This window comes from Miniopterus natalensis, chromosome 2 (assembly GCF_054644295.1).
Source record: "Miniopterus natalensis isolate mMinNat1 chromosome 2, mMinNat1.hap1, whole genome shotgun sequence".
In the NCBI taxonomy this organism is placed as follows: Eukaryota; Metazoa; Chordata; class Mammalia; order Chiroptera; family Miniopteridae; genus Miniopterus; species Miniopterus natalensis.
Genome location: NC_142082.1, coordinates 150,492,573 through 150,506,884, shown reverse-complemented (window position 1 = coordinate 150,506,884; position 14,312 = coordinate 150,492,573). Strand labels below are relative to the sequence as shown.

The 14,312-nt window shown below is 35.1% G+C and overlaps 1 protein-coding gene across 1 annotated transcript in view; it reads right to left on the bottom strand.

The window, feature by feature from the left end:
- CPNE8 (copine 8) overlaps window positions 1-14,312 on the bottom strand; it is a 181,003-nt gene that overhangs the window by 87,387 nt on the left and 79,304 nt on the right. The window contains exons 8-10 of the mRNA XM_087814729.1: window positions 9,086-9,189; window positions 4,098-4,202; window positions 2,697-2,738 (exon numbers count right to left, since the gene is read on the bottom strand). Coding sequence (XP_087670855.1) covers window positions 2,697-2,738; window positions 4,098-4,202; window positions 9,086-9,189 — 251 coding nt within the window. The remainder of the gene's footprint in view (window positions 1-2,696; window positions 2,739-4,097; window positions 4,203-9,085; window positions 9,190-14,312) is intronic.

The window sequence follows — 14,312 nt, the reverse complement described above, 5'->3', positions numbered from 1 at the left end:
ACACATATTATTTAGTTTAAAGGGTTTCAATAATTAATCATTTTTAATTTTGCTTTTTTTTAAAAAAAAAGTCTTTATTGATTTCAGAGACAGGAAGGGAGAGGGAGAGAGAGAGAGATGGAAACATCAATGATGAGAGTCATTGACCAGCTGCCTCCAGCACGCCCCCTGCAGGGGATCGAGCCTGCAACCGGGGCATGTGCCCTGACCAGGAGTCAAACCGCAATCTCCTGAATTATAGGTTGATGCTCAACCACTAAACCACACCAGCCAGGCTTAATTTTGCTTTTTCATATGTCATCCACAAACTAATAATTTTGCTTTTTCATATGTCATCCACAAACTAATAATTTTGAAAAATGCAGCTTTAGTGCACATGGATTACATAGAATTATACACTGGAAATTTTCATACAAAATGTAGATCTATATTTTGGATTAAAGAAAGCACTTTACCCTAACATTAAGAAGTTATTATACCACTTATGAAATCACAGTACCTCGCTCTAAATATTCTACTGATCATAATTCATTTCCAATGTGAGAGACACACTGATTGGTTGCCTACCTCCCATAGGGCCACGACCGGGAACTTGGAGAGAATATGCAACCGAGGTACATGCTCTTGACCGGGAATCAACCCCTTGACTCTGGTGCACAGACCCACACTCTAACCACCGAGCAACACCGGCCAGGGCTACCCTCTATGAATTTATATCATGTGGGTATACGATACAAGGCAGAAAGCCTTACTTTACTCAGATTGGCATTGTTCCTTTTTCTATTTATTCTGAAGAGCAAAACTCATTTTCTCAGTGAATAAAGTTTAGTGAAGCAATGAGGCATCAGTCCCTATGGAAAACATGGTTTTCTCATGAGATTTCTAGAGAATGCATGTAGAATTTGTGTAAAGAAAACCTAAATAAACAAATAATTAAATGGGTAATCTAACAGAAATGTAAAGATCAGCGAAACAGCATTGATGATCCCTAAGAGTAAACGCCAAAAAATGTTAGGCACTTTAGCACAATCATGTTTGGCATATAACTTGAAGATTGAAATCACTGTGTCTTATATATCTGTTTGGTAGTTACTGAAGTGTGGACTATTATCTCTACCTCTCTCCCCACACTCCCTTATCACTCCTTAAGAAGGAAAAAAATATTAACTGGGCTAAACTCCAGGACACCTAATGGACCATTTGTGTGAGCATATGGGAAAATGGCACACACATGCTTGCACGAGGTGCTCCAATTAGGCATTTTCTTATCCAAGCAGCAGAAGGGATGAGGAGAGGTGTCCCCTCAGACAGGACAGTCCTTTTTTTTTAAAGGACAGTATTTTTTAAATATGTTTTTATTGATTTTTTTTGAGAGGAAGGGAGAGGGATAGAGAGATGGAAACACTGATGAGAAAAGAACATCGATGGGCTGCCTCCTGCAAGCCCCCTACTGGGGATCAAGCCCGCAACCCAGGCATGCGCCCTGACCAGGAATCGAACAGGGGACCTCTTGGTTTATGGGTCAGCGCTCAATCATTGAGCCACACCAGCTGGACCAGGCCAACCCTTTTGATCAAACTTGTTCCTGTATTAACAGGAGTGCCCAGGTATCCAAACCCTTCAGGTTTGCTCCTGTATGAACAGAGGTGTTCAGGTATCCAAACCCTTCGAGCTTGGCTGTTGGCCTGCATATAATGCACATAGAAAGGTGTTAGATCTTGAACTTTAACCTTATGCTGAAGCATTTACCAGTGACCTCTGGGCTGGAGTTTAGGGCATATAGCCAAGTAACACTAAATGCCATTTCTTTTCCCATTTGTCATTCTCCTTGGCCTCTGTATGTTCAGTCCCTGGAACCACCTGAAGAGGCTGTTATCCAGGCCAAGGTGAGATTTGAGCATTTCTGGGTACCTTGGCTTTAACATCATTTAAAAACACTTCAATATTAATCCTACTTTAAAACTGTAGAAATAGCGGGAAAATACTTAAGAAGAAAGTATTTTTTTTTAAATCTTTATTGTTGAAAGAATTATAGATGTCCCCCTTTTTCCCCATTGACCCCTCTTACCCTGCACCCACCCCCACCCCAGGCCTTCACCACACTATGGTCTGTGCCCCTGGGTTATGCAGTTATGCACATAAATTCTTTGGTTAATCTCTCCTCCTCTCTTACCCTTTGGGACAGTCCCTCTTTTTAACATCTATTGTGATACACAGAGGGAGACCATAATTGCAGAAACTCTATTTGTACCAGCAATCACCAATGTAATTCTAGTGTTTTACTTTGTTGTTTGTTTGTGTGGGGCATGTCTTTTTTTGGGAGGGGAGAAGAGATGGAGACTCAGGTGTGTTCCCATGAATGATATAGGGTATAAAGAGTATAGGAACCTTCGGAGAGATTGAGAGACACAGAAATATGAGAATCTCTACAGCTATAAAACTAGACAGCTGTAAGTTGGATACAATGAGAAATCATCAGATCCAAATTTTCTATGTTACTGGAAATAAGGAAGGCCTCTATTTTAATCTCCAAGTTGAAGAAAATACACTCATTCTTAAAATCTCATGTAAATACTTCAGTAATATTTGGAAAAACAAGACAAAACTAAAATTTAAAAATACGGTCATTTCATTATACTCATTTCTTAAAGCATACTGTTTCAAGAGCAAGAATAAAAGAAGAGGCAAAGTCTTACCTCCCATCCCGATCCCAGTCATATACCTCTACTTTGATTGTTCTGTCCGGAGGGGGGAAAACATACACACAAGGTTACTTACTAAGATCAATATGATATATGATTGAGCATTTAAAAATAACTTGTAGCTTTTTTAGATAAAATAGTGTATGCCTGAAGGTTTTATAAAGTAATTTGAACTTGACTTTGATCATTGTATTACTAAATTCAATTTATATCTTAGCAGAGGTTTCTAAAATTTGTATTGATTCTTTAAAGGGAGTAGGGAAAGCATAGGGGAGACGTGTGTAGTTTGACAGAGCTCTCCCCTTAACAGGGAGGCATTTAGCTACTTCTCTACTCTTGAAGACATTGTGTTAGAGCAGGATTTCTCATCCCAGCGGGGATCAGAATCCCACGGAGGGCTTGTCGAAACATGGATTGCTGGACCTCATTCCCAGAGTTCCTGAGTTAGGAGGCCTGGGTGGGGCCTGAGAACCTGAATTTCTACAAGGTTAACCAGGTGATGCTGAACCACAGTATGAGAACCACTTTCTTAGAGAAAGAAAGACCAGTTAAAATAAGCTAAAATCCTATTAAATGAATGAAATGACAGTCGAGTGGCATGATAAGTTTTAAAATAAAAATAATGTCATACTGGTAATCAATAGTTCCTTCTATGATATCAGTTAACAGAATAAATTCCCATTTTTCTAATATACAAGTAACAAAATAAATAGAGGCTGAGTTTTTATTTTCTATTTATTTGCTTTTCTTTTGGGGTGAATAGCGGTTTTTATATTATAACCTAAGAATCAACTTTAATTAAAAAACAAAACAAAACTTTGATATTAAGAAATTTTCAGGTATATTGTGGAAAGATCTTCAGGGTCACCATACTGACCTACTTGTAAAACACCAGAATCTCCCTGTTCTAGATCTATAGAATTTTTATAGATCTAGAACTTTTTCAGCAACTGTGAGAATAGGGCTGCCAAATAGCATTTTCAGGCATCTGTCAGCGTTGACAGTATATCTAGCCAAAGTCTTATATTTCATATATTTACTTATTCCAGCCTAGAAAGACAATATCAAATAAAAGCCTCGAGGCAGTAAAAATTATGGAATGACTTTTGAGTAGTAATATGTTAAAACTTAAATTAATGTTCCGTATCTTTTTAGCACTTTCTACATTTTTGTTCTTGGAAAAACAGTAGGCTTAACCAATTTTAATCTGCCAAATTATTGTGGATTAAAAAAAAGTTTTAAAGAAAAATCCTAAATAAATTATTCATTCTTTTGTGCATACACACTTTGGTAAAGAAGCCACCTTAACTTTTTTTAAAAATCGATTTAGGATTATTGCATACAGAATCTATAGTGAATAACTGAAGCTCTCAGGAAAGTTGCCATTTATTTTACCTGTCGTAATCGCCATTACATAATGCCCTGACGGAGATCTTGAATGCTTGCCATACAGGATTGAGAGTGTTTTTGACAACTTCTGTTTTATGACAAATTGTAAAACTGTAAAAAAACAAAAATAAAACCACAGTTATTTTCATGATTCAATTATGATATGTTGGTTAGTATCCATTTCTCTCCCTTTTTTTGGTGCAGAATGAATGTTGTCAATCCCTTTGTTGCTGCCATATCATTAAACAAGAAGGGAGCTGTGGTTTTGAAGCTTGCAAGATCAGCTCACTATAATATAAAGCAATAAGATTTTGAATAAAGTTGACTACAAATGATCTTCTACAAAATCAATATATTCTAAAGCTGCTTTATAAACAATCTCTAAAAATTGTGATGACCTATTAGTCCAGTGGAAAACAGCCACAGGTCACTAAACATGTGACGGTCGTCAAGCCCTGAGAAAAGCAGTTTTGTTGGTGTTGGGGGCAAAAACCTAGTTGGAGTGGGCTTGAGAAGGAGAACAGAAATTGAGGGACAGTGTGTAAACAACATTTTTGAGGAGTTCGGCTTTAAGGATATATTGGGGGTAGCTTAAGGGGAAAGATTAGTCAAGTGAAAGGTGTTTTTTTTTTGTTACTTTTTAATTCATTTTCTTTTTCAAGAAGGAGGAAACAACAGCTTGTATGCTAAAGGAAACTCCTGAGAGGAACCAACCTGTGATGCATGAGAGGAAGGGGGAAAAGGCTGGAGCAAAGTCCTTAGGGCAATGAGAGTGGGTCCAGGGCATCAGTGGAGGAGGTGCCCTTGGGAGCACTGACAGTCATTTTTCAGGAACATTCAGGAAGCCACAGATCACAGCATAGGGCAGATGCTATGATGAGATCATGAGGATGTTCTCCAATTGCTTCCGTTTTCTTATGATATAAGAAACATGATCATAGCAAAGAAGGCAAAGTGCTAAAGTGTCTGGGAGAGAGGAAAAGTTGATGGATTAAGTAAAAAGAGTAGGATTCCTGGGGAGCCCAAGGGCCTATTTAAAATTAACATCATGAATTTTAGTGAGACCACTCCTTATGTGGTTCCTTCTTTATCTAAACTGTTGGTTCTATATATCTGAAGGATTCCTAGAGGGAAGGAAGATAGCAGCTCAGGAATACACAAGAAGGAGTAGAATCCACAGAGCCTTTAACTCAGTTTTCTGATTCAAATTCCAGTGTTGTTTCCACCAAACCATTCAATATCCAGACATTAATAGAGCCCTGTAAATGTTCATGCCTGATGTGAATTTATGCAGCAGTTCACAAGCTATAAAATGTTTAAAACATTCTTGGTTAGAACAATACATAAACCCAGTCCTCACCAAGACCTTAGTCATGAAGTATTCCAGATGCAGGCCTCTCTCTAACAGTCACGAAAATGAGAATATTACAGAATTACTGTAGTGAACATTCTGCACTTAACCCCCACAGGAAAATAATCTCTTTGGAAAAGCCCTTGAGTCCATTTCCTTCCTCTCAGGCAAGAAAGGTTTGATTCTATTAAGGTGTCAAATAGAAATATTAAGAGATCAAGTATTCATTACAAGAATTGTGGCATATGCCATCCCCTTCCTGGTAGTATCCTTACCCATCTAAAGAAACTCATGTTACTAAACTGAAAGAGGTCTGTGGTCAATGCTCTCAGAGTCAACTAACTTAAGCAATTTAGGGACCACTAGGGACAAAAACTATTAAATATATGTACCCCTATGTTCACTGCAGCATTATTCACGGTGGCCAAGACGTGGAGACAACCAAAGCGTCCTGTGATAGAGGCCTGGATAGAGAAGATGTGGCACATGTACACAATGGAACACTACTCAGCCATAGGAAAGAATGAAACACTGCCATTTGCCACAGCACGGACAGACCTTGAGAATATTACGCTAAGTGAAATAAGTCATCCAGAAAATGCTAAAAACCATATGATTTCACTCATGTGTGGGATATAAAGCTGAAACACGTGAACACAAACAGCAGTGTGGTGGTTGCCACAGGGAAGGGGTGGTGGATGGGGGGTGAAAAGGGTCGTAATATATGATGACAGAAGATGATTTGACTTTGAGTGGTGGGCACACAGTGCAATACACAGATGGTGTATCATAGAAATGTACACTTGAAACCTATATATCCTATTAACCAATGTCGCCCCAATTAATTGAATGAAAAAGAAAAAAGATAGAGCAGACTCAGAAAGGTATAATCAAGGCATCTGAAGCAGAGGGAAGAAAAGCAAAAGGCATAAGGGAGAGGTAAGCAGGAGAAAAACAGGGACTCAAATGAGAATAAGCAAAGGTATAGAAAAAATGGCTATGAAAAACTTAGGGACAAAATTAGATATATTGTTTTGTTTTAGAAAGAGACATCTGCCTTTCTTCTTAATATGATACATTCTTAAAGATCTACAAAGGGGCTTTCTCTTCTTCTCTTGTATCATATTCTAGTATGTTCTAAGTATTTGGTATGGGGATGGATTCATGGATGGAGACAGATGATAGATAATAGATGATAGATGATAGATAGATGGTAGATGATAGTTGATAGATAGATGATATAGATAGATGATAGACAGATAAATAGATAGAGCAACTAACTGACCATCTCCAAGCCTACATACTCAACAATCTGACTCCTTTTTGGTCTCTTTGCTTACGGTTAAATCAAAACTTCTGTTCTAGTTTTAGTAGCACCAGCCATAGTGATTAAATACTTTGACACCTGAAACTTAATTTAAGACAGTGACCCATCTTCTTCATGAGCTATTTATAAGCCACATAGTCATCTGTCTTGTATTAATCATTCTCGGTTGTAATGCATGAGATGTGATACAGACAGCAAAATCTCACTAGAAATTCCAGTGCTAGTGTAAATAATGAAAATGTTGACAGGAGTCTGATGTAGCTCTTTCTAACATTCAGGAGTACTGTTTTACAAATATAATGTGTGTGGACGCACTATAGATAGTATTATAAAAAAATCATTAAATAACATGTATTAAAATACTTTAAATGAAGCCATTTACCAAAAAGCAGCAATTCCAAAGGAAAATTATTACTTAATTATAAATACAGAACAAGTACCAAATTAATGTGAAAGCAGAAAATAAAAATGTATAACCATATATTATTAAGGTTTTTATTAATGCTTCTGGTGGAAATTTAGTTTTACTCTTTCTTATAAAATGAGCCTCAAACACACTAGGGAACAGGCAATTTTTGAAATAGCTCCATATTCAAATAAATGCTAAAAATAAGACTAAAATATTCGCAGTCAGAAATAGAGACACACATAAAAAGTGAGGAGTAAATGCATTTTTATTTATTTAAAACAAAATATGTATATTAATGGAGTGTTAATAAATATGTCTTAGTACACATACTTGTTTCTAGCTGGTGAACTAGTTTTATGTGTGTAAATATATGTGGAAAATTTTCTGAAATTAGATTAACCAAATGTGAGTAATAATTGTTTTTTAAATAATTGGTGATTTTTGGATTAGTTGTACTTTAATTCCTTAACATTTAGATTGTATTTAATGAATGAGTTATCATTCAGACAAGCATAAATTTCTGCAATGTAACTCTGAACCAGTAGCATTAAATGTGTGATAGGCTGAAAAATATACCTAATCTTTATGAATAAAGAAAACTAGAAGTATTAAAATAGAAAATTCAGGAAACAAGTAGTTCAGACAGGAGGAGGCATAAGATCATTGTGATTCAAGAAATTATTAGCTCATTCTTTAGTTTTTCTCTAAATTTGAAATGACTGGCAAAAATGATTATTTTCTTCATTGTTCCAATATTCTTCACATGGATAAAGTCAGTGTTCAGATACAAATGCTACTCTGACATTTTAACTACCAAAACAGAAGGGAAGTATGCAAAACCCAATAATACAACACTATGACTAAAATAGTAATTGCCCAGTAGCTGCATCAAAAAAATCCCAAAGTAAAGTGTCATTTCTACTGCCCAGTGCACTCATTTTATACAGCACACTTTTTATTTTTATGTAACATTTTATGTACTTATGATATGTTACATAACTTTATTTATAAGTCTAGCAGTAGTGACAGGTTTTTTTAAATTTTCATTCCAGTTCCCTCATTTTTAATCTCTAACTGATGTTTTCTCTTTAGCTAATATTTTATTATGCACAGTTAAGGAAAACAATAGGCAAGTTCTAAATGTTTTTTGCATAGTAACCCATGTAATACTCTCAACAGCACTATGAAGAAGCTATGATTATGAGTTCAGTTACAGATGAGGAAACTGAGTTTAATATGGCTTTAAAAACTTGCCTATGATTTCCATAGCTACTAAGTAGCAGTGTCATGATTTAAACAACAGCAACAAAAACTTCACCCATAATTTTAACCACTAAAGTTTCCCATGAATGCTGACATTACAATATAAAGAAAACAATAAAATATATTTAGTGGTAGGATCATATGTATTAAATTATATTCTATAACCTATGGATACATTTTCAAACCAAATAGAAACCAGTCTAATCATGACTGGTAAAAATATTCAAATTACTAGAATGTAAAAAAATTTTATTGAATGTTAGATATTCATAAACTGTAGCATAAAAAAAGAAAATCAACCCCTTAACGTTCATATCCTTCTCCAAGAAAATAATTAAAGTCTATAACAAAATACATTAGATGTCCACAAAAATATAATTCTTCCATACTATTAAGGCAACATTATAATTTTATAAGAAGTAAAGAAGAAATGTTTCCATGAAGCTGAAAATCATTCATTTTAAATACCAAACAGAGCATATGAAATGCTTAGAAAGTTATGCATTGTTATTGAGATGTAAAAATCACATCAATTTTTAAAATACAAAAATATTTTACTCTGTTTATCAATTTAATGAACTTCTCTGAGATAATTCAAATATCATCCTTACTATAGGGTTAAAATGCATAAAATATAAATCTACCTGCCATCTTCATTACTTCGATAAAATACAAGAAAAGGGTCCGATTTCCCAAAGAAGTCCTTCTTGTCCAATTTGTTAGCACAAAATTGCATCAGAACAGCATCCTGAAAACAAAATTAACAAAATAGCTCAAAATCTGGGTTATACATAACTAGAAACTGGAGATCACTAGCAAGACTTGAGAAGAAAGCAAATTTGCCATTTTAATACAAATGGCCAAGTGTGTGAGAATCCCATTGCGTTTTAAGGGACAGTGAGACTAAAAAATTGCCTTTGTGTTCGTTCTACTCACAAAACTATAACTTTTTAAAAATCTGTAACATTCTTCCCCTAAAAAGTTATATTGAGCTAGATGACTCTTCATTCATATCTTCAGTTATTCAAGTACACATTTTTAGAACATAAGCATTTTTTTTAATTCCTGAGGAAATATTTACTAAGCATCTATTAAGTATCTATCATGTTTTAGCTGTTAAGATATATTAGATAATTAGATGAGGAACAGACTCTGACCACACAGTTTACCATTAGAGGGGAAAAAAGGTTCTTTCTTAATTATACACAAGTGCTCCACAATGTCTCAACAACTACATTTAAAATAATTTCTATTACATTGGACTTCAAGAAAAGCAAAGCACCTTTCTTTTCATTTGTAATTTAAACATTGGTGTGTTAATTACTATGCCAAAGCAATCATTTTATCAATTTATATACTCAAGGATTCATAATCTACATGATTTAGCTTCAAGTTAAACAAACTGTGGTATCATAAATCAAGGATGTAGAACATTACTCAATTAGGAAGGATAAGTTTTTTAATAAAGTAGAAAATATGTAGCAATTTGAACAATAAAATTACCATTTTGGTTTGTTTGCTTTTTTAACTGAAAGGAGATGTTAGCAATTTTGGAAAGAGGTAGAGGGTCAACATAATTCAGGCTAAATGAAGAGGTCACAGTTTTAAATAAATACTATTTGATGAAAATGTTGACAATGACTAGAAAGGCACCCTTATTCACCACTTCTTTGCAGAGTCCAGCAACATTTATTAAGCATCCACCTAACAATTCTCATTGTTTTCTTTCAGTAATTCCAGAACACTATACACAAGATGATGTTATCTGGTTCCCATTCATTCACTGATATACTTGCTTAGCAAATATTTCTCAAGCAATACTCAGAGAAGTTCATAGGTCTAGATTTCTCATTTTCAAAAGTACTGGTAGAGTGTCATTTTACTTTGTAATTTAGAATATAGATGTGATACTTTCTGCCAGAGAAATACTCATATTAGAGCAGGCACTATGCGTCCAAGCAGGCATAGTTACAATAAAAATTTAAAGAAAATTACAAGGGGAACACAGGCAAGAGCAACATGAACATCATTAATAACTCAAGCTTCTCAACCGTGATCACTTTTCAAACCTAAGATTTAAAGATCAAAAATTTATATTATCCATTAAGGAAGGAGTGAGAGAATCACCTGGATGATCAAACTATAAAATCAAGGTCAAATTGAGAAGAAAGGGCTGGAGCTTTTAGTTTAGTTTTATTTGTTTTGAATGCCCTTTAACCTTCCTACATATTAAATGCCCTTGGGCACAAATTTAAAAAAAACCAAAACCATAGAGAGTGGTTTTCTAAGAACATGGACAAGGACACTGTTCTTGCCATAGGGGAAAAAAATAGCCCCTTGAAGGCATTCTCCCAAAGCACCTGAATCAAAACAAAAACTCCCCAAAACATTCTGATATACTTAAAATAGATCAATAAAATGTATATATGTCAAACTGTGAATTAAACTTCAAAGAGATAAATTATTAAAAAATAAGTTGTCATATGATCATTGGTAAATGTAATACCAAGTTATAATTTTTCAAATTATATTCCTTAAGGCTTGCAAAATGAGTAACCAATTCAAAATAAAGATTTCTTTCAATGTACCAAATTATATAAATTTAGGAAAAATATATTTTGCTATTATCCAGGTGAATAACATAGCAGGGGTTTCATCTGTAACAAGCACGAAATATATCTAATTTCTAAGGGAAAAAATCAAGCATTTATTTCTTTTCAGAAATATAAAGGGATTGCAGAGGTGTGGTTTTTTTAAATCTCTGATGCTTAATGACACTTGAGAAAATTTTTAAACCTTTTTCAATATTCCACACCAGTATAACAAACTTCCTACTGAAGAAATCCACTTGAATATTTCCCAGGCACTTTGAACAAGTTCAAATCTAACTTGCTTCTCCTATAATTTTCCCAGCTCATTTAGTGGCTCGCCATCCACCCAAGTGACCAAGGAGCTGTTCTCGATCTCTCCTGTTTCCTTTCTCTCCACGCAATTCTTCGCCAGCTTGCACCACTCTGAGTCTAACCATCCCTGAGATGTTCACGTCTGCTACACTGGCCCCACTCTAGTCCAGGCCAACTCCTCTCCCACCTGGGCATGTACACTGGCATTTATTCCTTTCTCCCTCTTCCTCTCTTGGACCTGACCAATCCATTCTCCATTCAGCAATGGTCTTAAAACATGAAAGAAATAATGCTGTACATTATTATTAAAACACCTCAAGGCTTTCTCCTGTATTTCAGATAAACAGGATCTACCTTCATCTGGCAACATTTTACCTCAATCATCCCCCACTCCTAGGCCCTTGTCATCAAATATCAGACACAGTCCTCTCCCTCCTTAGGACCTTCCACAAGCTGTGCACACTGCAGGAATTCTTACCCTGTGGCTGGCAAACCATTCCTCAGGGTTTAGCTTAAATGTCATTTTTTCAGAGGCCTGCACAACACCCTCCCCCCATATAAATTACTTAGATTTTCCATGGTTCCTCTCATGATATATCTGATCACTTAGTACGTATCATGACATATTTACCTGCAGAGTCATCTGATCAGTGTCTGTATTTCCCACAAACTATGTGTTCATTAAAGACAAGATCCAAAGTTATTTGTTGTGTTTTTTTCTCACCATCGTATCCAAGCATCCATTTCTGAGACTAGCACATTTGTACAATATTGTTGAATCAATCAATCAGAATGAAAAATGTTCTTTGTGGATAATTTCAAGCTACTTGTAAGCTATGATTTACACATCACTCAAATGATGCTTTTTTTTTCCTGCAGAGGAACCATCTGGGGTCAGTATTAAGAATATCGGCATTTTTAACAACTTTGCTGTATATCTGAAACTAATACAAAATAACACTGAGTGTAAACTGTAATTAAAATTTTTTAAAAATTAAATTAAAAAAAAGAATATCGGCCTGGCCTATGTGGCTCAGTGGTTGAGCATCGACCTATGAACCAGGAGGTAACAGTTCGATCCCCAGTAGGGCACATGCAGCAGGCAGCTGATCAATGACTCTCTCTCATCATTGATGTTTCTATCTCCCTCTCCCTTCCTTTCTTGGAAAAAAATTTTTTTAAAATCAGCATTTTACAAATGCAGAAATGAAAGCTCCAAGAACATAACTTTGCTGATCAGTGAAAGATAAGATTGAAATTCAGGTGTCCTGACTCCAAAGCTTATCCTCAAGTGAATGACTGACAATGTGTTTAAAAGAAAAGAAAAACCAAAATGTCAATTCGTAGAGTGTGAAATGTGAAATAAAATTATTTCATTCAAAATTCTAAATATTTTTTAAAGTATCCTAAAATGTAAATTGAAAAGGCACTGTCTCTTCTGAAGTAACTGAGAACATTTCTTTGAATATAGTTGTTCCTTCTATTAAACTGGCATAGTAATGAAACATTACCTCAGGGTTTATACACATTAATAATGATGTTGATTATCAATAAGACTGTAGCTAAGAATAAGAACACAGAACATATAAGATGAAGTTAAATTAAGATTCTAAACAATATTTTAAAATTATGAGATCTCTAATTTCTAAGTATGAGAGTATGTTTTTACTTATTGAAAGATAACTCCAGATGTTCTTAAAGCTTTAGTCGTAGAAAGTGATAAAAGTGCCTCTAGATCACTAAATAACAGATTCAACTCCATTTACATGGAAGATTTAGAAGAATGTTCCTGTTTTCCAACCAAAACCATAGAATTGAAAGTGGAAGAAATATGAGATGCAACCTGGCCATACTCAATATATGCCTTGGTATCTTGGTTTTCTTTTGAAATAGATGAATAATAATGTGTTCATTGGCATATTTACACAAAATCACCTTAATATCAGATTTTGACAAGCTAGCATGTTAATGTCACTATAAAGAACATGTATCTTACTAACCTGGAACTTTTTTTCTCCTTCCTCCCTCATCATACAAAACTCTTATCATCACACACATAAACAAATTCAGAGACAAGAAGTGTTAATAGATGATTAGATGTTACCATTAAAAGAAATCACTGTGCCCGGCTGGGCATGGCTCAGCGGTTGAGCACCAACCTAGGATCCAGGCGATCGAGGTTCGAGTTCCGGTCAGGGGTGTGCAGGAGGCAGCCGATCAATGACTCTCATCATTGATGTTTCTCTCTCTCTCCCTCTCCCTTCCTCTCTCTGAAATCAATAAAGATATATTTTAAAAAAAGAAAAAAAGAAATCATTGTACCAGTTTAACTAAAAAATAGGATGGTGGGCATCATTTCTGTATTTAAATAATTGTAATATTTTTGTAAGGTATTTTAGTATACATAAAATGCTTTCATATACAGCATATTTTCAGATTTAATGATATGGTAGCAAATTTTCAGAGGTGGGGGAATTTTTAAAAATATTCTAGTGACCAGTCACGTTTGCCGTTTTTCCCCCCTTCAAATATGGAAAGTAAAACTCAGAGCAATCAAATAACTTAACAAGCCAAAGTACAAGTTACTTGCAAAACCAAACTCAGCTCAGTGTGACGGTCTTTAGCAGCATTATACTGTAAGTAGTTTCTGGCATTTTACACCTGAGAAAACTGAGACTGGGATGGCGGTGACGTGCCCAGGGGTAAAGACAATGGGAGGAAAATGAACCAGACGGCCTCAATTGGAACGCATTTTTAACTGCTTAAATTCTAATATTCTTGTTTAACTATCTCCACAAGCCTCTTACTATGCTTTCCTTTTGTTATTTCACTACTCCAACCCCCAGAATTCCCAAGGTATATAATCAATTGAAATGCTCAGTTTCCATCCTTTGCTGGCAAGTAATATTATGTTTTTCTAACCATATTGCATTTATATACATACATATGTATATAAAAACATAGTGAC